At 29.9% G+C, this 24,627-nt stretch overlaps 7 protein-coding genes across 7 annotated transcripts; 5 read left to right on the top strand and 2 right to left on the bottom strand. All coding sequences in view use genetic code 12, as the record gives it.

Moving 5' to 3' along the window:
- Window positions 1–133: 133 nt before the first annotated feature.
- CAALFM_C103920CA (palmitoyltransferase) lies at window positions 134–1,678 on the top strand (the record flags this gene model as incomplete). Its single annotated transcript, XM_706867.2, has 1 exon — window positions 134–1,678. One exon carries the CDS (start codon window positions 134–136, stop codon window positions 1,676–1,678), a length of 1,545 nt encoding a protein of 514 aa, XP_711960.2.
- A 525-nt stretch (window positions 1,679–2,203) lies between these two features.
- Window positions 2,204–4,255, top strand: CAALFM_C103910CA (uncharacterized protein; the record flags this gene model as incomplete). The annotated part of the gene is made up of 1 exon (XM_706866.2): window positions 2,204–4,255. The coding sequence occupies one exon, from the start codon at window positions 2,204–2,206 to the stop codon at window positions 4,253–4,255; it is 2,052 nt and encodes a 683-aa protein (XP_711959.2).
- Window positions 4,256–4,350: 95 nt separating this feature from the next.
- On the bottom strand, window positions 4,351–4,866 carry SEN15 (Sen15p; the record flags this gene model as incomplete). The annotated part of the gene is made up of 1 exon (XM_706865.2): window positions 4,351–4,866. The coding sequence occupies one exon, from the start codon at window positions 4,864–4,866 to the stop codon at window positions 4,351–4,353; it is 516 nt and encodes a 171-aa protein (XP_711958.2).
- A 694-nt stretch (window positions 4,867–5,560) lies between these two features.
- On the bottom strand, window positions 5,561–6,631 carry CAALFM_C103890WA (uncharacterized protein; the record flags this gene model as incomplete). Its single annotated transcript, XM_442675.2, has 1 exon — window positions 5,561–6,631. The coding sequence occupies one exon, from the start codon at window positions 6,629–6,631 to the stop codon at window positions 5,561–5,563; it is 1,071 nt and encodes a 356-aa protein (XP_442675.2).
- A 2,278-nt stretch (window positions 6,632–8,909) lies between these two features.
- Window positions 8,910–9,272, top strand: CAALFM_C103880CA (uncharacterized protein; the record flags this gene model as incomplete). The annotated part of the gene is made up of 1 exon (XM_706863.2): window positions 8,910–9,272. The coding sequence occupies one exon, from the start codon at window positions 8,910–8,912 to the stop codon at window positions 9,270–9,272; it is 363 nt and encodes a 120-aa protein (XP_711956.2).
- Window positions 9,273–14,613: 5,341 nt separating this feature from the next.
- On the top strand, window positions 14,614–16,305 carry CAALFM_C103870CA (uncharacterized protein; the record flags this gene model as incomplete). Its single annotated transcript, XM_706861.2, has 1 exon — window positions 14,614–16,305. The coding sequence occupies one exon, from the start codon at window positions 14,614–14,616 to the stop codon at window positions 16,303–16,305; it is 1,692 nt and encodes a 563-aa protein (XP_711954.2).
- A 2,435-nt stretch (window positions 16,306–18,740) lies between these two features.
- On the top strand, window positions 18,741–23,708 carry BNI4 (Bni4p; the record flags this gene model as incomplete). The annotated part of the gene is made up of 1 exon (XM_706860.2): window positions 18,741–23,708. One exon carries the CDS (start codon window positions 18,741–18,743, stop codon window positions 23,706–23,708), a length of 4,968 nt encoding a protein of 1,655 aa, XP_711953.2.
- Window positions 23,709–24,627: the final 919 nt, after the last annotated feature.

The following is a 24,627-nucleotide window of genomic DNA, read 5'->3' as shown; positions in this document are numbered from 1 at the left end:
TCCATACCCACTTCACTTTACTCTTATTGAATTGCACAAAAGATAGGAAAATATTTACTACTAATCATTTACCTTTCAATACAACTAGTCTTACTATCATACCTTACCTGCTCCCTGTCGACTTTATATCCATATGGTATCACCATCTAGTCCTGAATCAAATGATGATGATGATTTGACTAATGCAGACTCTGCCATTACTCCAGCCACTTCAACAATAACTACTGATTCTCCAACAAAATCATCATTTGATGATTACCAACTGTTATCATCAATACGAATACCAATAACAAGAAGAATAACCCCATCACTATCACCACAATATGAAGAGTCAAATATATCAACTACAACCAGTGCTACAACTACTACCACTCAGCAGCAGCATCAACAACAACAACTACAACAACAACAACAACAACTACGACAAATGTCATCGTTGCTGGCATCCAAAATAGAACAAGCTAAAACTGATGTCCTTAATAATAAAAAGATATCGTTTATACATAGATTTATAACCAATTGGTTAATAATGGATCCCAATCTAATATCTCATTACAACAATACCAACACTCGAAGATTTAAAAATTATCAAATTGAAAATCAAGGTCAACTGAATTTCATTTATTTTTTAGGTGGTCGATTACATACTATCAAGACCAAATATCCAATTAATTTAATAACATTAAGTTTAATAATAATACCCGGGATATTATATATAATATTTGAATTATCATGGCAATGGAGAAATTTTTCACCCATTATAGTGATTATATTTTTATATATTTGGATAATTTCAATATTCCATTTTTTTAAATTATCTACTTGTGATGCTGGGAAATTACCGAAAAATATTCATCTACCGAAAAAGTTAATAACTATTACTACTACTACTACTACTACCAATGATAATGAAATTGATCATAGGAACAATTATAAAGTGATGGGTTCACCACCTGATGAATATTTCAATACTGTTACATTACCTTATTGGAAAACCAATAATGACAATAATGACAATACCAAAATTTCAAAACTTGCTAATGCTTATCATTCTCATGGAGTTCAAGTGAAATATTGTGGAACTTGTCATATTTGGAGACCTTCAAGAACTAGTCATTGTAATACTTGTCAACAATGTATATTAAATCATGATCATCATTGTATTTTTTTAAATAATTGTATTGGTCAACGCAATTATAAATTTTTCCTTTGGTTTTTATTATATATTGTCATTGCTTGTTTATATTTATTAATTATTTCCATCTTACAATTATGTCATTATAAATTTGCATCACATAAAGAACTGGAAATAATTACCACTTTCAATCAATCAATTAAAACTCATCCAATTAGTTTATTATTATTGATTTATTCATGTTTAGCTATTTGTTATCCTGGTTTACTATTAGCATTCCATATTTTTTTAACCAGTCAAAATATAACTACTAGAGAATATCTTAATTTTGTTTATAAAAAACCTTCAAAATCTACTGATGGTGGTGATGGTACTAGAGGATTTGTTAATGTTTATAATACTCATTCAATTTGGGAAAATTTATATATTAATTGGTTAGGTAAATCTAATGGAGTTAGTTTAACTTTCCCAAGAGATTATTATCATCAAGGTGATATAAGATTTGCCAATATAGAACCATTAGGTACATTTACCAATAAATAAGGATAAACCAAGAAGAGTGGAGTTCTATATTAATAGATTATGTATGTATGTGTCACGTGACTGCAAGTAATAAGAATATTCAATTTAGTAAGACGCGAGGCGAGGCGAGGCGAAGGCGAGGTAAAAATTGTGTGTGTGTGTATATGTGCGTGTGTGAACCAAAACGTTTTAAACTTTCTCATTGGAAAAGTATATACTCTTACTCATACATTATACATTTATACTCCTACTTACATTTATATATATTCAAAGTTAGTAACATCATTGACGATAAGGGATCATCTTACAAGTAACTTAATAACTAATCTACAAATCTACTCATTTACATATATTTATTTATTAACCTTTTTTAATACAAATTTCATTTTATAGACAATTTTCAAATTCATATGGAATATATATAAATCACAGAACAATACGAGGAATTATCCAAATTCAAACAAAGATACATATATATATATATATATATATATCCCGTTATATGAAATAATCTAATACAATCAACTATCAACTAGATAATCAAATATGGAACGACGAATAAGATTTCGACGACTGTTTCAAGATTCATCTGACCAACAATACCAACAACCACAACAACAAGGATTGGGAGTATCACGACGATCAACTCTGAATAGATTTGATTCTCCAACTTCATTAACACCTACTAATACTTTACAAACAACTGTTGATCCTATAATTATTACTAGAGCCATCCATGACTATAATGACGATGACGAGGATAACAACACAATCTATGCAACAACAACACAACCATTACATCGATCAAATACTACAACTTATACATCACATTTCACTCGACCGAAAGTAACAACAATATTAAGTTTACCACAAAAATTATTACAATGGATATATTCCATATCATTGATTTTAATCTTATTATTATTATTATTAGTCATCAGTGTTACTATTCTTGATGTTGTTATTCAAACATTACAATCACCATCTGATCTGGCTCTTAAAACTTTTACAGTATTAGGAGCATGTGGATTTTTCATATTCATTTCGATAATTATTTATTTTGTTCGACTTTATCAATTACGAGTTTCTATTAATAATATTCCTAATAAATCATTATATATCCCATTTGAAAATGATTTTGCTAATAAAGCAATCTTCCATTATATCGATGATAAATTAAAATATTGTCATGAAATTAAATTTAAAAGTGGTCCATTACAAAATGCCATGTATATTATTAATCATCCTGGTTTATCACCTCCAGAATATATTATGAAAAGAAATGCTCAATGTTTAACAAATATGAATAGAAATGTGTTTCCAATAACCAAGCAAAGTAATGGGGATCTCATTAATCAAATCAATGAAAGTATTAATTGTGGTGGTAGTGGAATTGTTGGCGAAGGAACGTTATTACCACCTAATATTCATTATGAAGATGTAATTCGAAGTTTTGGAGATAAGTTTTATACAGGGAAAATATTCACTAATGATGCATTACCAATTGAATTATCAATTCAAGAAATAATCATTTATTTAACTAATCAATTTTCTGATCAAAATAATAATAATAATAATAATAATAATAACCATAAACCTAATATTAATAAATTAATTTCATTATATGAGAAATTCCGATTTAGTAATCAATTAATAAATCAACGAGAATTGATTGAATTTATGATTGAATTTGATAAATTTGGTCAAATGTGTCAAAATGATTATCAAATCAAATTTCCAAGATCAATAAGTCATAGTCGTAATAATAGTACTAATAAATTAAGAAAATTGAGTAGATTAGGTGGTAAATTTAGTGGATTTGACTTATCTGATTATAGTAGTGCAGCATTATTTGATGATGATGATGATGAAGAAGAAGAAGAAGAGGAAGGTGTGGATTATAATCAAGAATATAATAGTGAATATGATGATGATTATAAAGAAGAAGAAGATTATGATGACAACAGTTCATCTAATAATAATCCATTTCAACATTATAAAGTTGAAAGTAAATATTTTGAAAAGGCAGTAACAAATAGTGATGATAATGATAACAATAATGATAATTTGGAAAATTCTTCTTCATTGAATATTAGAGGATTACATCATCAAAGTAGTTTTAGTAGTACGAAATCAGTGATTAGAAATAAGTTGGCATTAGGTAATCGTCCATCATTATTGAAATATGATTCTCACACCAGTGGTAATACTAGAAATAAAAAGCAACGTCAAAAACGAAATGAAGTGGGAAATAATTCTGATGATAATGATGATGATGAATATTATCAATTGCTGAGAAAACAAAGTGGATATATTACTGATTCTGAAAATGAAGGTTATGAATTGAATTCTATAAATAATGAAGAAGAAGAAGAAGAAGAAGACGAAGAAGAAGAAGAAGAAGGCTATGATCAAGATGATCAAGATGATGATGACGAAGAACAATTTTATCAATTTAGAAGAGGACAAAGAACTGTACCGGAAATTACTATAAATCAAGAACTTAATCAACAACAACAAGATGAAAGAAGATCAAGTAATGCTGATAGCATCAAACATTTATCTCCTACAAGCAGTATCAAAAGGTATTTCAATTAATAGAGTTATTTTGTGTTCTCTTTACTAATGGTAATGATAGTCACAAGCAAATAACATTAGTATTTAATTGTAGGGTTAAAAATAATAATATTTATTTAATTTTGTCTAGGTTTTGTAATTCCATCATGAATAAAATAATAAACAATAGTGCCATCATCATTAATAATGGCAATAATTATTCTTTTAGGTCGATATCCTATAGTTGTTTTGATAATTTTAAACCATTGATTTATTTCTTTGACCGATAATTTCAGTTGATCTTGTGTTTGACTTGAATTATAAATTAATCGTCGAGGTATTATCCATTCCAAGTCTAAATCTGTTTCTGTTTTTGATAATTGATCAATATTATCTACTCCATCGTTATCTTTTGTTTGTATTTCTGATTTATTGGGATTATTTAATGATTTGAGAATTGTAGTGGCAGTAACATTATCACTAGGTATTAATGGTTCAGGAGGACAACCAGATAAAAATTCGAAATCTTCATGACTATGAATGGTGACGTTATTCCAATAATTATAATGAATCAAATTCAATCGTACTTGATCAATAATTGATGTTTCAAATGGTGACAGCTTTGTTGTAGTTGATGTTGTTGTTGATGCCATTGATAATGTGAATCTATAATTGATGGTTCAAATTTCAATTGTGAGTTTTTCTTTTCTGTACTGTCTCATCATCATCATCATCATCATCTCTCTCAATATTTTTCTTTTTCAATAGTGATTCCAATCACACCAAAAAAATGAGTTCTATCACCTATTATCCAAAAGTCACCAAAAGGTTGATAAATATGATTTACTCTACAATAATGGTTGAAAATTATGTGTGTGCCAACTTTGATATATTCATCACAAGGAAAAACTAAATGAAACTATAAAGAAAAGAAATAAATATATATATATATATATATAATTGAAATTGAAAAGAAGGAATAAACTCATCAAAATAAAAAAACATAAAACCGAAAATTAACCGAAAAGAAGAAAAAAAACTCCTTCAAATAATAGTAGATTGCCATTTCAAACAAAAGAATGAACACTTATTAACCACTATAATCAAATAGCAGTACCAAATCAAATCAAATCAAATCAAATCAATTGATAATTAAACACCTCTTTTTTGCAATCATGTCAATTAATAAAGAAGAATTGAAAAAACCGAAGAATTGAAACAAAGAAATCAACAAACATTAACCAAGAAGTTAAACTAAAACCACCACAACCCCCATTTTGCACACTAACAATTTTTAAAAACAATTTCATTTAGTTTTTTTTTTTTTTTGATTTTATTCACCCTTGTTTAATAACCTGAATGCTTTTTACCATGTTTCTTGTTTTTTTTGCAATCATCATCACAATCACTACCTTCACTATCACTTTCTCTATCAGTGAATTCAAATTCAGCTTTTTTATCAGATTTCAAAATAATAAGTTCAATTTCGCAACATTGTTCACCAATAGATTTATCGTAGATCTTGTATAATCCATTGTCATCAACTTTACAATGCCAGAATTTGATCTTGTTGTCAAGAGCCAAATAGTAATTACCATGAGTGTAAACAATGGAAAATCCCTTTTTATGTAAGGCATCTTTTTGTGGTGGTTTATCAAATTGGAATTGATGATTAGCAACAATTTCACCAGTGGCATGTCTATCATCATGTAAAACACCATCACATAAAGTAAGAAGCAAATCACAATTATCTTCATAAAGTTCACAGAATGGATAGTTGCAACGTTCAGATCTTTCACAATCAGATTCACAATCACTTTGTCTACGTTCACTACCATAACCACCACGTTTGTAGTTTCTATGAACTTTCTTCTTTCTCTTCTTGCATTCATCATCTTCACAATCACTACCACTACCTTCATCATCACTACTTTCATTATCACTGAATTCAAAAGTTTCATAACAATTTCTGCATTTAGAAGCTTTATAAACATCTTTGCATCCATGGTATAATTGACCATCATCACTTTCATAAACTAAATCCAACTCAACATCTCTACCCCAATTCTTGTCACCATGATGTTTTAATTCTTTAACGGCTAAACCAAATTTCCATTCAAAAGAATCGAAATCACATTCATGTCTTTCGTATTTCTCACCTCTGGTTAAACCTTCACCACGGGAAATATAACCGGCATTGACAACAGTAAAAGCAGCTAAAGATAAAGTAGCAATTGAAAATCTCATAATGATTGAATTAGTTAATTGATTGATTTGATACTTGATTAAGTAGTGATGAAAAGAAAAAAAAAAAAAACTGAATATTTGGAGAGATATTTGGGCTGTATTTATAGTTTTTGTTTCAGTATGAGTTTTAGTTGTTGCTGTTTCTGTTGGGGTTTTTGTTAGGGATAGCATAATGAATCAAGGGTATAACCACTAATCATCACACTATAGAAAAGGGTTTGTTTGCTTTTGGCTGCTAAAAAAGAATTTGTTGGTGGTGATTTAAGGTCGTGTGCGCAAAGTAAACAATCTTGTGTGTGTGTTGCTTGTTGCTCAAGATTGTTCAAATTGAATCAAGTGGGTTGATTGGAGATCCTAACAATTATTAGTAATTGGGGTTAATGGCAATTAAACACTGGAAACACATGTTCATTTAAGAAGTGGTTATTAAAGAAATGTAAAAGTGGAGAATCTTCATAGTGGTCACTACTATTATTAGTTTATTTATTCCGTAAAGTGAGATTTTGTTGGAGTATTTTTGCAAAAATATTTACTATGAATTTTACACATCAAATGATTATCAAGTATTTCTTATTCTCAGCAAGCAGAAAGCCCATTTTGGATTGGATTGAAGAATTATAGACTGTTCCAATGCAGGCTTAGGAAATATACATATAAAGGAAAATGTTAAAAGCCTCAGAAATGACAACTCATTTGATGCATAAGCCATTAAATCTTTCCAATATCAAGAGAGAGCTACAATCGATATATAAAATCACTATAATTTAAACTTGGTGGTGTTATTCAAACTTACACACTTAAGAGGAGTAATACCAAAACACTGTGATGATGTAAATATGAATACATTGGATATTTAACTTGTTAATAGTAGCACTATGAAACGTTTCAACCACAAATCCTTATTAAAAACACCAAAAAAAGTTATAAATTTGAGCAACAACAACAAAAAGTATCTAACCCACTCACCCACTCTATAGAATTTGAATTTTGTAGGTTGAAATATCCATTGTATATATATAAAACAAGCTAAATTATCTTTAATTGATAGTTGATACAAATTTGAAATAAGCTTAAAGATTGTTTAAATCGCAAATTTAAAATTGTATATATAGAGAGAGTGGAATTTTTTACTCGTTTAAAGTCTTTTTGCAATCTATTCTAAATTTTTTTTAGTTTTAACAATCGATTCCAGACCTTATTATTATTTCTTTCTGTGTATCTTATTATCCAAAGACTAAACATATAGTTTAACACATCTTTACAGCAATCCAACAATCCAGCATTGTTATTAAAGATGGTGATTACATAAATATTGTATTTTAAACAGGAAAGAAGAAGTAATGGAAACGTTTTGTGTATCTCTGTGTTTCAAAGATAGTAATAGATAGTGTATGTTTTGTGTTTGATTATGAAACTTGAGATGATGCAATCTCCAATGGGTGGGTTTTTYYTKGGTATAACGTGGGGGGGGGGGGGRGGGGAAACAAACCATACACAATGTATGAATATCGTGTATGATTTCCATGGAAGAAGCCAGCATGTTCTTTTGCCTTCATGTTTCTTTATGTGTTATGAACCTCTCCAATTGTTTCCACAACTTACATTGTTGTTGTTTGTTGTTGTTGAAATTCAAGTCGGAAATAAAATCACTCTCTCCAAGATCAACAATCGAGTAAATCTGCATTGATTAAAAACATAATATATTCTTTTAGAGAGATACGTACGTACTTACATGTAAAATTCAAACATTAGTGATTTTTGACTAATTATTAGTTATAACTAATTAAATCTATATATCTAACTAATTAGTTATATATAGGTTGTTACTAAGCTTTTCTTGAAAAATCAAGTTTTAGATTAAATTATGTCATTTCATATACAGATTAGATTTTTTTATTTAGAAATTGGAACTGCAAATTTTCTTAATTACTTGTACTCTTTTTTTTTTTTACCCCTTTCAGTTAAATTAAGAGTGATTTTATATCGTACAGTTATGAATACACTGTGATGTATCATAGTATTGACCGGTAATCCCCCTTTTGATTTCTTTGAAAATCTCCGATAAATCTATCTCTAGTTAATTACTTGTTTTCTCCACACTTATCAACTGGTATCGGGATAATCGTAAACTCAATGAAATTGTTTCCGAATTTCAAAAGTTTTTAATCAGTTCTACATAGTATTTCTTTTGGATTGGGTTAGCGATTACATAATTAATGATCAACATATTGAATTATTATTTATTCATAAATAGTAATAGTATTTGTTGTATTTGTTGTATTTGTTTTTTTTGATTTATTGTATATCCGCCAATTTGATTGTTTCCAAGTTTTAGGTTCCAAATTTGAGGCTTATCAATTATTTTTTTCTATTATATTAAATAATAAAACAATAAGCTTTATAATTATTATAAGCCTTACTTATCTTGATTATTATTTTTTTGCAAGTAATGGTTGTTGTTGTTGTTGTTGTTTCTGGTTTGTGGTCCATATGGTTTGTAGCCTTTATTGTTCACTTATTCTTTTGTTCACTTGCACGATTTCACACCCAAAATTTCATAAAACGCCCCAGAAATGTTCAAACAAAGAGGCGATACTTGTCATTGTTAAGTAAAACTAGTAAGTTTCAAGTGAGTGTTATCCACGCGGAAGAGCAATGTTTGATCCGATATTCAAGATTTGTTTTCTTGGAAAGCATTGCAGGCTTCGCTTACAGATTCCACTTGATAATGAACGTCACTACTTGTGCGCGCGTATGTGTTGTGAGATTTCAAACTTACTTACGAACTATTCATTACATTACTAACAACTAACAACAATAGCTCATGAATTGAGTTATTGTTGAACTATTTGATGTTATGTTGGGCTTAATTCAGTCTTTATTTTGTGATTAATTGAACAAAACAACAAAATAGGAGAATAGGAGGAGACTAAAATTTAGTGTGTGTGTGTGGGTAATATATTTTCCTAATTGAGTTAAATTAGTTAAATATATTTTTTTTTGTTTCTGTTTTGCCCTCCCACAATATCAGATCTCCTTTCAACATCATCTTTCTTTACTTTGATCTCTTTGTTAATACACATACTAATCTATAACTCTTCCTCAAGTAAGCAGCATCTACATGTACATCTCAAGCCCAAAAGAATCAGAGAGTTGAAATCAAGCTTTTTTTTGTCTATGCAGATAATACTAATAATACGTCCAGGCTTGGTTTTAGAAATAAAAAGAAAAAGAAAACGTTCTAGTATTACTACTGTTCAATCTGTTATATTTTAACAAATATTACATTTAGACCTAGATCCAGATCCCAAATCATCCTCCTCAAAAATAAACAAGAGAAAATTTGAATCTGAGGCGGAAAGATGTAGAATAATTGAGGCGACCTATTTACATGCATACATTGATGAGATTTTGATCACAATACAAATCAAACATGCAATCAAAGTAATATTACAATCACCACCACCTAAAACGTATTGTAGATTGGCTGGCTCATTCATCAGTTGACAAGTAATAATTACTACAACCAAAGAAAGATGATTTGTGTAAGATTCAAATATTTCTAACACAAGATTTTTTCTTGTTTTCTTTCTTTATTAATTTATGGCTTTTTTGATTATATTCAATTCTAAAATATGCAATCTTCAGATATATACTAGAGAACTGACCGCCACCGTCTTAAGTCTATTCTCTTTGTATTTGCAACTCTTCAATTGTTTGATCTATTGTAATAACGATCTAATATATTAATTGAAAATAAAATACTTATTAAAAGGGGGAAAGAAGAAGAAGAAGAAAGGAGGGACGGAAGACTGTATTAGATGATTTGTTTTGTTACCCATTTATTATTTTGTTGTAAAGTATTGGTCCTTACACACAAAATAAAACATAAAAGCTACCAACTGAGTACAAAATCAAAAGGAAAAAAAAAACTTATTGTTTCTATTTCCACTACTACGACTATTATTTCTACTAGTAGTGTGGTGGCTTTGGTCGTGATGGCGACAAAAACACCGGAGTTGGCACGGGTTATAAACTTATCCGCTACCAAAAATTCCGGAAAATATGATTGCTTGGCCAGAAACTTTTTCTTATTTAGGTCATCTCATCTCTTCGTAATATTGATTATTGAACATCATCTAAGTAATACAATTAATCTTATACAGATACGGTTGAATAGAGGCATACATATACATATACTTCATATCATTGGTCTCCATAAGAAATAAGGCAAAAGTTTACTTATGCAATACTTTCAAAATTGGACCAAAAAATTGAGGCATTGCAGTACATATTGATAGATAGATACATTCAATTTACTAAATCAGGACCAAAAACAACAACATCAACAACAACAGGAAAATTATTATTACACAACGTACTGTTAGTATTAAATTAGTAATGAAATACGTTGCTACCATGAAGAAGAGGTTAATGGAAACCTGAATTTTTTCACTTGGGGGAAATTGGAGGAATTGAAAAAAAAAATTTAGCACTAGTCAGGGTTAAGCAACCGTAAGAAAATTCAAACCCCGAACCCCCAAAACCCTTCTGAAGGCATTATTAATTATTATTATTATTTATATTGTTGGGAGTGGATAATAATAATAATACTCAATTTCATTTTCATAGGGTTTAATCATGTAGGAAAGAAATAAATAAAAAAAAGTGGTCTCATTAATTTCTTGAATAATTTTAATTCATTATTCCTTGGTTTGGTTTTTTAATTGCAAATAAAAAAAGAATATAGCTCTCAATCAGAGAAAGAGGAATTTGATGAAATTGGTTCCAGTGTATAACAAGAATGTAATCAAGTACCTCTTCCGTATAAGTATATCATTCCCGAAACGGCTTTCAATAAGTTTGTAATAAGCGAAGAGTTAATAAAGGCGGATCTACCTACAAAAAAAAAGGTGGAACAGTAAAACGGTTGTGAAAATAAATCTTACGATTTTTTTTTTGGTTTTTTTTTGCTCAAAACAATCAAACCCAAAAATCAAATCGGGATTTGTAATTTTGTTACTGTTCCTGCTCGATGCATGTCAAAAAAGACAAGTTTTAAAACGTCTAGATTCTTACTTTTAGTATCGGGAATTTTCATAATGAATATACCATTCCGATCGTTATTTCGCCTTCAAAAATGGTACGATTTTTTTTGTTGTGTAAAGTTTGATTATTGGTAGCATTTTAGGGTAGTGATTGTGACCCATAGAAGATTTCGGTATTAGGTCGCTAAAGCAAATAATAATATAGAAGAAAGACAAGAAGAAAGACAAGACGAAAGACAACAAGAAGAAGAAGAAGAAGAAGAAGAAGAAGAAAAAAATACGACTAAAAAGAATATTAAATAATAAAGTGAAATGAAATTGACAAAGAAAAGGATACAACACAAGAAGAGAAATTGGCTGATAGTTGCATGTGTCTAGTAATACTTAAATTGTTATTATTGGAATGCATGCATTGGTTAGGAAGGAGAAATTGGTTAGTAACAAACATCAAGAAAAGATAATACAAAACCGGAACACCTTCTTTCCGTGGTTGTTAGTAGCAGTACATTCAAAAAGTTCTTGTTTATTTTGCCTCTGCCCCCCACTCCACCGTCCTGTCATTCCGACAACATGACAACTTCACAACCTAACTTTACATTGATACAAACATGTTGAAAATTATTGAAAAGTAGACTTAAACAATAGGTTTTTTGGGAAATGTATTTCCATTTTTCCCTTTTTCCAGTCTTCCAATTTTCCCCCAAATTTTGGAGGTTTATTTTTTTGGGCGGGTTATTGTTTTTTGTTTTTTTTTTTGGTATGAATATCGGTAAAAATATGCAAAATAAAGCAATATTGCGCCTTTTAAAAAAATATATGGCACGAGTTGCTTGATTGCTTGGTTAGTATAGTGGTTAGGTGGACGTTTCATCTGTACCTAATATTACTGGCAAGAATTGGCGAAAAAAAACACTTAAGAACGAGATTTGTGGCTAAACATCGCTCAAGATGACTCAACCGACTGACCCACGGACCGACGGACCGATTCATACATACCATACCATACCTTATACTATGAAATTTTGGATTGAATTGACTGATTGCTCGATTTTATTTTGTAGAATGAAGTTTTAATAGGAATTTGCAACTTTTGCAGTTACTGTGAATAACTAACATTCTTTTGCAAACAATAGTATATTCTTTATTATACTAGGTAAATTATCAGACGATATATTCACATATCGGTTTTAAATTTTTAATTTTCTTGTACTCACAAGATATCAACAATATTATAGATGACCTTGTGAGCTGCAATATGTACAAGTTAAGATTAAATTGTGAACGATTATATTGAATTGAAATGATAACAGTGGTAGTACTTAATAGTAATCTAATCTAAACGAGCAAAATAAACCACAACATGATAAGCCTTTTTGAAAGTACTAATAATGTTGGTTTTTTTTTTCCAAACAATACACCAAATATAAGAACAAAGAAAGAAACAAAAAGGAAGAAGAAGAAGATGATGATAATATCTGAAAATCAGTGGGAATAACTATTGATAACAATTTAATAATATATAACCGAGATTTAATTAGTCGAGGATTAAGAACTACAAATTGATTTAAAAAAAGAGAAATAGAATAAGGCCTATAGTAGTAGTACTAGCACTACTAGTAGTAATCGATAGAGTATCCTGGTTGTGAAACAATAAAGTGACGAATATTGTTCTTTCTTCAAAAAAAAATGGAATTTTAAGAAAGAAATTACTTTCCTAATAACCCGTAAATGCTATCAAGAAACTTTTCTTGAGATTAATTGACGATTTTAAAGTTGGGGGGGGGGGGGGTTATAGGTTATTCATTAAAAGATAAAGAAAGAAACAAACAAAAACACGAGCCAAATCAAAAGGAAAGATTAGGATAACCGGATAAATGAATTGTCTCTTCCTGTGTATCTAAACCCCTCCATTATTAATAAGAAGATGGAGATAGAAAGAACGAAAGAAAGAAAGACATTTACCACAAGAATCAAAACCAATAAAAAAGTGATATTATTAACAATAATTTGGGAGGTTAAGAAAGAAAGAAAAAAAAAAGGTGCTTGTTGATGATGATGAAGTTAGAAGAAATTGCGAAACGACGACAAAAGGGAAAACACACACCTTTTAGAAATAAAAGTGATACAAAATTTTTATTAATTTTTTTAGTTTAAATTCACAAAATAACAAATTTCTGTATTTAATTTAAAATCATCTTATAACAAAGTTAATTAGTTGGATAGACTATTATTCTTGGAGATGAATATTATAGAGTTGAGTACGGGGGAGGGTTTCAAACCCCATACCAATATGTTGTTTCAGCAGCATCAACACATTCTTTTGAGTAATAGAACTCAATGAAAGAAAAAATATTTGATTTACAATCATCTTTGAACTATTGGTTGATTAGCTAACAACAATAATAATACTACTGCCATTATTGTTTAAATTTGTGATGAGTGTATACAAAATGATAGTATTAACATAATAATAATTTATACCATCTTACATGTCATATAATAATGGATACAGATAACAACAACAGCAACAACAATTATTGATTAATTAATAACATTGAATTATGAATGTGAAATTAAAAATTTACCCTACTATACATATACATGTACATATGTACATGTACTTATATTATAATGGATTATATGTATAATGCAAGGTTTAAATAATTGTTACAAAAACTAAAAAAAAATCCATTAGCTTTGTACATTTTATGATTAATCAATATTGCTTGAAAAAGTCAAATTTACTTCTTGGTACTTTCTTCTTCTTACTACTACTCTATTCTTGTTTAGTTAGTTTGGCATATTATTATTATTATCGACTCGTTATTTATATTGTTTTGTATTTTTATTTTGAACATTGATTATTCATTTAATAGTTTACACAAATCTTTCTTATTCTCTTTGCCTTGTCTTGTCTTTTGCCTCCACTTTTTTAGAAAAAATCAAAAACTATATAAATCAAGTCAAGATTCCCATTTTCCCTTCTTTTGTTTCGATTTGACTTTTTTTTTTGTCTTTACTTCTTTTATTAGCTGTTCAGTTGTTACCCTCCTACCTACCCTCCATCTCAAAGTTATATCTTCCCTCCTACTACTACTTCCCAATATGAGTACAACATTTAGATATTCTGCTGCTTCTGATTTCCATCAACCATTAGGTTCTAACAAGAATAATGTCTTTGAAAGAAATAATTCAACTGTTTCTTCTACTAATTCATTGATGTCAAACAATTCCGATACTAATACTGCTGCTACTGCTGCTACTAGTGGATCCACTACTAATAATGTCAAACGTATGCATTCATCTTTGATTAGTAAATATAATAGTAATCGTTCCACAATTTTTACAAATGATACTGATTCAATATCTAGTTCCATGTCGTATGACAACAATTCCACACTTGCTAGCTCAGTATCACCCAATTCTCCAGCAAATCATCATTCAAGCAAACATCAACACCAATTACCTTCTTATATGATGAATAAATCTCCTCAATATATTCATCAATCAACATCTCGTCATAGTAATCTTAACAACACTAATAATCTTCTTCACAATACTCATAGTAATCATAGTCAGCATAGTCAACATCAACATATTTTGAATGAAGATTTAGTGACATTGAATAGTTCTATGGATAATTTAGAAGATGGATTTTATAAATTGATTAGATTGGATACAAGAATATCATTTGAATCATATTATGTTGAACAAAAACAAGAACAATATAAAGTCAAATTGCAATTAAATAAACATCAAATTGATTTACTTAGATATACCTGGAATCAAATGTTATTAGAAGAAAGTAATGAAGATGAAATTTTTGATGATGGTGGTATTGATAATTATGATCTTGATGAAGAAGGCAATATTGAAGAAAATATTAATGTTTATTATGCCAATAATGATAGTATTCCTGGTGCTTTCCCCACTGGTTACAATAATAGTCGAAGAAGAATCATTAAAAGAAAATCGTCTCGTAATGTTAATGGTAGTGGAAGCACAAATACAAATACTATGACGAGACTTGATTCTACCACTATTGCATCATCATTATTTTGTCGACAATTATATTTCAATTTATTAAGTAAAGATCCAACATTAGAAAAAATGTTTCCATCGATTAAACATCAAGCAGCTAATATGGCCGGGATACTTTCATTAACGATATCACAATTGGAAAATTTATCAATTTTAGATGAATATTTAGCTAAATTGGGTAAATTACATTCAAGAGTTTTAAATATTGAAGAAGCTCATTTTAAATTGATGGGGGAAGCATTTGTTCAAACTTTTCAAGAAAGATTTGGATCAAAATTTACTAAAGAATTGGAAAATTTATGGATCAAATTATATTTATATATTGCTAATACTTTATTACAAACTGGGATTGATCCAGTATTAAAATTGACTCGTTATGAACTGAATGGCAGTTTTACAACTTCAACTAATATTGATTTGACTAATGGTGATAGTATACTTCTTGATGATACTGATACTGATAATGATAATGTCAGTGTTAGTAATATTCTAGATCCAAAACATCAACAACAACAATACGGTGGTTCTTCATTTAATCAAGATGATAATGATAACAACAACGATGGTGGTGTTCATCCATCTACAAATACTGTTGTGCTCACAAAATCAAATATACTGATCATTGAAAGTGTAGCACCACATCATCAACAACAAAAGAATAGTTCTGGTTCCTCTGCTGCCACTCCTACAGCTCCTTCAAAGAAGAGTAAATTCAGTATTAGAAAAAAGAAAAAGGAAAATTGTGTGGTTATGTAGAAGGGAGAACAAGTTTTCTGTAATTATTAATATGATTTGTAACCGTATATATATAGTATCAATAATATTATTTATTCATTCATTCAAAAAGAAAACTTGTATTGATCATTCGTTCAACTTGCGCCGATGCTTTTCTGCCTATTATTTACCGCGAGTCACGTGACATGATCCATTTTTCCATAGTCTTATATTACCATTACATCTATAGCAATTAGATCGTTACTACAAAGAAAAACATAATTACAAAAAAAAATTTGACACCTGTTTCAAATCTACATGTATATTGTTATAATTGCTATTATTGATTTATTTAGGCTATAAAGATTACTCTTCTTCTTTTTGGTGCTTCTCTTTTATATTGTACACAATGCGTTTATGTATCCTTGTTGTTGTTTGTTGAATATTTAGATTTTTATAATGTTTCAGAATCTTTGACGATCTTTTGTAGAATAAATCGGAATTTTAAAGAGTCTGTTTTTGTGATTGATTGATTGATTGATGTCGTTTACAAAAACATGTTTCGAGTCGAGAATCGATAATCAATAATTAATATTGATGTGTGTCCCCCCCACATCCACACACATCCACACATTCACAAAGCTGAACCGTCATAACTATTGTTAAAGTCTACTAATCATATCTTCATTTAATAATAGTGCAAAAAAGTTACTAAAATTATTGTCTTTTGTTGAGAGAGATTAGAGTTGGACTAAAAAAAATATAAAGATATCTATTTGGATAGTTCAACTAATGAACTAAACTAATCTTTTATATCTTTTTAGTTTAGCTTAGTTTAGTTCAAAAATCTATTTCTCACAAACAGAATATAAATTTGGTTCGTAGTTCAATTGAAAGGGAGAAAAATGGGTAGTAGTACTGATCAAAAACTACCTTATTAAGGTAAAATCATATTTATTGTTGATAATATGATTTGGATTGGCAAGTTGTTTCACTAGTTCTCAAGCCCTTGTTAGAAGTGACGAAATATGAAATTTTAAATGAGAGTATCAAAACAAATGAGAAAGTTAAATTCTACACCCGTATTTAATTTAAAGTTCTGTATCATTATCGTTATCGTTATCGATATCGTCATTTACTATCGTTAGTGTTGTTGTGGTGGTAGTAATAAATCTTCGTTATGCTATTCCTTCTTTTTTTCTTGTGTGAATTTATTTCTATTTTCTTACTCGATAACCGAATTTGATTTTCTTTCTTGGCTGGGTTTCTATTACTTTGTATCTCGTGTAAACAAATGTTTACTGCCAATGGGGGTGCATAATTGTAATAATACTATTACGACTACTAAGCGCCACCCATTATAAGTTTCCATAACGGTCATTTTTATGTGATCGATCTCTCTCGCAACGTAGAAGAATGTTTCAGCCTCACCAAATATAAACAGAAAGTAAAGAATTTTCAATTGATTTACCCTTTTTCATTTCATACTTTGAAAAACCGTTGTCACTACCAAAAAAAACATCGATTAGTTACCGTTGGGATACTGAAGAAAAGAACAATCTTTTACTTTTGAATATGTGTTTTAAAAGTTCTGTACTGAGTTGCAACTAAACTTGAGATCTTCAATCGATGTTTCAGGAACAGCATTAGCCCGCCCAATAAAGTTGAAATTTTAAAACCCTCTCAAAACATATAAAAAAAACGCGTCGTTAAAATGAACAGGAAAAAGAAAAAAAATAAACTTTGATAGATCACGTGCCAGACTTTGAAGACGCGTTTATTCTGTTGCCAATACTTTTCCTCTATTAATTAAGTGTTCTTTTACAACCAACGGTCAACTAGATGTTATAATGATTACTATAATCCAGGTACTATCCTAGTAGTATGATTCACATGAGCCAAAAGAAACCCACTTTAGTATTGATATTTGACTGATATCCATATACTCATGTATTCTTTATTGCCGTTTCAGGGGAAATTTTGATGCATAATTTTATGTATGCATATAAGGCTTGAGGCGGCCTGTCTATATGCCGAAAGGAGTTAAAATGATGGTGGTGGTAGGCGCGTCCAATGAGTGTAGACAGGGGACGACGAACTAAGAAAAAAAAAGACGACGACGACGACGAAGGAATTAATAGAAAGTTTAAGCGTGTACCAAATGATTAGAAAACACGAGAAAAAAAAAAAGAAAAAAAAGTTTTGTCTACTAAAATTTCAAGTCAACTCAACTTCTTGGTAACATTCAATTTTTAATGTACAACACACTCACTCACTCATACACTCACTCATTCAATCAACATTAGTAAATTTTTCAATAACTCCATTTTTCTATTTAATCCTTGTTTAAACTAAATCATCTTGTACTTGTTTCTTCAACTATCAACTAGCCTACCTGTCATTTTTTATTATTAAATCATTTACTAGTTTTTTTTTGTTGTTTCCATTCTACATTAATATCCATACTCATTACTACAATGGCTGATTCAACTTTTGATGAGTTCTTTGACAATGATTTCTATTCAGCTCCAACTTCAATCAATAATTCTAAGAATCATGTTAAAAATGTTAGAAATTCAATTCAAATCAAACATTCAATGTCATCAAGGTCGTTAAATGAATTCACAAAAGATATACCACCTTCGGCAACTACCGGTAGTATAACCACCAAATCTAATACACAGACGAACCCTTCTTCTTCAAAAGCCGGGAATACATCCGGTAGTACGAGGACATCTATTATTAAAGCTTCACCTTCTTTAAAAGCTTTGGAAAGTATACTTAATGAAAAGAATAAACAATATAATACGGCCAATACGAATATTATTGAAGAAGTTGAAGAAGAAACAGAAGAAACAGAAAAAGTCGGAAAAGCAAAGAATCACTCCCAGGGACTTCATTCATTATCACCTCCAATTTTGTTTAATTATAATAACAGTAATAATAGGGAATCAGTACAAACTTTTGAGACCGCTATTGAATCTTTAAACGAGGACGATACCCTTGCAGTATTATCAACTAATACTAGCAATAGTATTGGCAATAATAGCAATAATAATAATAATAGTAATGGCTATCCATTGACTACCAAGACGAGTAAATCATCGTCAGTTAATTCTCACAAATATAATAAATCGTCAATTTCAACAATTAGTGAGTCCGGGTATAGTACTGATGATACTCCAATCATATCGCAACCACTTACTTTCCAAAGTTTTACACCCCATAGTTTTGAATCTCCTCAATTAAAAATGGTTGATATAACTGAAGAATCTAATTTTGAGAATGAAAATAGTAATTCTACTATAACAACTAATACAATCATGGCTAAAAATGAATCTAAAAATAATTTATTTTGTGGTGTTAGCGATGGTGGTGTCGATGTTGGTAGTGCTGGCGGTGGTGCGCAATACAACAAGAATAAATTTAACGCAAATTTCTCCAACAAACAAATTAAAGAGAATTTTCATTCTTCTTCCCAACAACTGTTTCAACAACAAGAACATCATCATCAACCATCATTTCATCAGTCACCATTAAATTCAACTGATCAACAGATGTCTCCTAAAAGTTCTGAACCATTACATCCACCTAGACATGTAAAACATCCTACGGACACTACTACTAATACTACGACTAACAATAATAATCCCTTTTATAATACTACTTCGCATTCCAATCAAAATAATTTATTTAATAAAAACGTGTCGATACCATTAAATCAACCAGCATATCCAGGAAATAATACTACTACCACCACCAATACTAACAACCATCATCATAACAAAAGTAATAGTTATAATAATAATTATAATATTATTCGTACTGTTAGTAATAATTCAAATTCTAATATGTCCCTTGATTCCAATTTTTCGTCTCATTCACCCCTGAATAATAATTCTTCACGTCCAAAAATTGTTTGTAAATCCAAAAGTATGTTGACGGTTTTAACTAATGATAATGATTCAATGAGTTCATCACATACACCTCCACCAAGATCCCCATTACCACCTCAACCAACTAATGATTCTGTATCATTGGGGTCACCTCATAAACGACCATCTCAACCAAGATCAAATTCATCTTATTCAATTATGAAGGGTAAATTCAATCGTAAAAATAGTAACACTACAACATCAACTGATTTTCATCCAGAAAATAAAACCCTTCTGCATAAACGAAGTAATACATTGAATGATTTCAGCAAGTTGAATAAGGAACAACAACCTTCTTCAGGGGTTTTACCATCTACTGCAAGTACTAATCTGAAATCAAGTAATGGGAAGAAGAAATTTAGTTTCAAATCATTATTTAAATCAAAATCAAAGAGTCATTCATTAAATGAATCCAATTCATCAATACTGCTGGAACCCAAAAAAATGACTTCAAAATCGTATTCTACTCCGAATATGCAAATGTTATCAGAACAACCAAAATCAATTGATGATGTCGAAGATACTACTAATAATGAACAAAGCACAAAACTGGAATCTAAAGCACCGTTGCCAACTAAAACAAATACTTCATTTATGAATAGATTTAAAAAGAATAAATCGTCTGATAGTTTGAATAAACTTGGATCGTCACATCAACAATCTGGTTTGAAAAAAGGGGTATCTAATTCGAATCCTTCACTTTCTTCATTGAATGGGAATAAACCGGTTGTCAATTCAACTAACAATAACAACTTAATACAACCAAATGAAGAACATTCTAAATTTGGATTACTGGCACCACCAGTTAATAGAAATTCATTTAATTTTATTAGAGAAGTTAGTGAAGATAGTGTTTATATTGGAGATCAAAATGATGATATTGAAGATGAACATTCGGGTGAAGAAGATATTAAACCATCGAAAAAGAGACAAGGCTATAAAGATGTTGGTAATATTCATAATAATAGTGATGATGAAGAAGATGATGATAATGTTGATCGATTATCAAATTTCAAATCAATTGAACGAGGGCAAGAACGTGGTGCTTCAGACGATGATGATGATGATGATGACCAAGAAAAGGAAAAAGATTTTGACTATTATGATGCTCAAAATTTAACTGAAGATCCACCTAAAAAATTATCTTCAGGGAATAAATATGGTGAAGAAATTTCTTTAATACCACCATTAATTGATTCTAATCAATTTGGATCACCATTTAAAGTCAATTATCAAAGTTCACCTAAATCAATTGATTTGAAACGGGAAGCACAACACACTAATACTAATGATGATGATGACAATAGTAGCCCACTTCAAAGAACTATCAAACGATTTTCCGGTCCACCAACATCATCTTCATTAATTCCTATCAAACCACCACTGCCAATAAGATACCCTCAACAACAGACTAACAATAATGTTCATGTAACAGAAGATAAGCCTAATACTCAATTATTGGGTGAAGCATTATTTCCTAAATCATTGAATGCTCATGAAGTGGAAAGTATTGTATCATTAGAACGGTCAAGATCAATGAAATCAGTGAAATCTAATAAGCGTAGTTCATTTGTTAATTATGATGGTAGTGATGATAATATTGTTCATTATGTTGGACCTATATCAAAACCAACTACTGGTAACAATGGTAATAATGGTATTACCAGATCAAATTCTATTTTGAAAAATTCAACTAGTCGAAAAAGTAATTTGAATGAAGAATTAAAGATGAATTCAATTGATGGTACCGTTTCAGGAACAACCAACAACAATATCAACAATATTGATACTAGTGGTAATTTCAAGGTGATTAATGATACCACCACAACCAATAATGATACTTTTACTACAATCACTGATATTGGTCCTAGTGGTGGTGCAATTGGTCAAAATATTCTTGGATCAAATAATGGGTTTGGAGATAATAGTGGTATTGATACTGGTGATGATGATTTAATGGAATTTAGTGAATTTATTGATGTTGAAAATATGAATTTCCTTGATTCACCTATTCGAGGATCTCCAATTAACAACAATGGTAAATTTATGCAATCGTCAACAACTCCTTCGTCTCCATTAGCTAATTATCATTTTGATAATGATTCTATTAATAAATTACAACAGCAAGAAGAGGAGCTGCAACTGCAGGGAAAGATTGTTGATCAATCGACTCCTGAACCACCAGTTATTGTTATTAATAAAGATAATTTAGATGATAAGCCAACAACTATGGAGTCTAAACTCAACTCAATTCCAGTAATTACTATACCAGATAAAGAAACTATTGATATTAGTAATAAAGATTCGATTGATTCTAAAACTCCAACTTCATCACCACTTTCAATGAAACATGATGATTCACCGAAAACTAGCGTTGAAGAAAAAGATGACGACCAACATCAAACATCTAATGAGAAAGCGAATAATAACGATATCATTGATGACCAAGTCATTATTGCTTCACCTATTTTAGAAAGTGCTTATAGAATCAAATCCCAACGATCAGAAAATGGCAAATTCACTAAACAAAATAGACCAATTTCAATGTCATTTAAAGGTATGAATGCACCTTCATTTACTGGGAAACTTAAAAAGGAAGCCTTAAGAAGTAGTGATTCTCATCAATCATTTAATATTAATTTTAATGATGATGATGATGGTGATGATGATTCTTCACTTTCAGTAGGTGGAGGATTTGGTAGTAGTTCTGAAGATGAAGATGATGATGCATATAGTTTTGAACAAGGAAATGAGATTTCGAGTGCATCAAGATTTTATAATACTAATGATGATTATATTGAAAATAAAGAGAATAGAGTACCTGGAAGTGCTCATACTAATAATAGTAATAGTACTGCTAATGACAAAGTATCACCTTTAATTCCACCACCACCTACTAATTCTCAACCAAATATAATAGCTCAACCACAATCACCAGCACCATCAACTAAATCATCAGTATTTTCACCTAAACAATCGAATGATATCAATAAAAAACCACTCAATCAACCCCCGCCGCCTCCATCATCATCGCCACCACAGACTCAACAACATTTCAGTTTACAACCATTGAAAAAATTCACTCATAATAAAATTCCATCTATTTCTGACCAATCATCAATTAATTCAGAATCATCACCAAGATCATTCACTTCAATGATTAGTAAAAAATGGGGCAACAGAAAGAATAACAACTACAATCCTTCTAATTCTCCAAATTCAAATTCAAGTCCAAAATTCAATTCAATACCTCCAAGACCAGCTCCACCACCACCACCGCCGCCACCACCACAAGTTGGAAAATTGCAAATCACTAATGGGGTTAGGTTTAGTTCAAGAATTATATTATATGATACCTATAATGAAGATGAATATGATAGACATCCTGATACTGCTACATGTAATCAATTGACTCCATTATTAGCTCAACAAATTAAAGATGAATTGAATAGTTTCAAAAGTGAAATGGAAATTCATGTTGAATCAAAATGTTATACACATTTTTTTTAGAACAGAAAGACAAGGTATAATATAAAGGAGGTGTTTCTTTTTTTTTGTTGGATTGAATTTTAGAAATAGATTTTGGGATATGTATACATAGATATAAATTAAATTATACAATTTAAACAGGTTGAACAATTTAATATTTGTAATTATAAAATTCTACTTATCTGCACAATGAACAGCTTGGTAAGTCTAAAGAATTAATTATGGTCGTTCCATCAATTTTCAATAACATATCATCAAGGAAGTTGGCGAGTGTTTTATAAATTTATTATGAGTTTTTGAAACACAAGTCACTTTTAAATGTTGTGATGGAATATATTTAGAGTTAGCATGAAGTTTATAAGCCTACGTGTTAGCATCTCCCCCTCCCCAGCTGCTTTACTTTGTTGTAGCAAATCTGGTGTTTCGACTCTAGAAGTTGACAGTGTAGGTGTTACTTGGTGTGAATCGAAATGACTCTACTATCCGGTTGGGAGTATTTTTTTGGAGTTGAAATTTTGATCAAATTTCGAGATTAGAAAGAGTATGCTAGTTTCTAAAGATAAATCAATATACCTCACTCTATTGCTCTGCTTGGTGTAAACTCGATGTTTTTCACTTATAGTGGCCATCACTTCACTAATCAGTTTAGCATTAGTGAACTCAATGAATCACTTCAAAGGTGAATAAATATTTGTAGGAAATTATCAGCCGATAATAATTTGTCCTACTTGGTTGATTATTATTAGAGTAAAAACGTGCCTAGCTTCTACAATTTCATTCATATAACAACAATAAACATCATTCTATTATCCTATACACTGCTAAACCTATCGACTGTTAGTAGGAATCTTACTCAGATGTAAAACCTGGTAAAATCAAATTGAGGATAATATTCACAATATTTTAACCTCTTGGTTGCTAGAAATCCTAAGCGAACGTA

This window comes from Candida albicans, chromosome 1, assembly GCF_000182965.3.
Source record: "Candida albicans SC5314 chromosome 1, complete sequence".
NCBI classification, from domain to species: domain Eukaryota; kingdom Fungi; phylum Ascomycota; class Pichiomycetes; order Serinales; family Debaryomycetaceae; genus Candida; species Candida albicans.
This window is presented reverse-complemented; position numbering and strand designations above follow the sequence as displayed.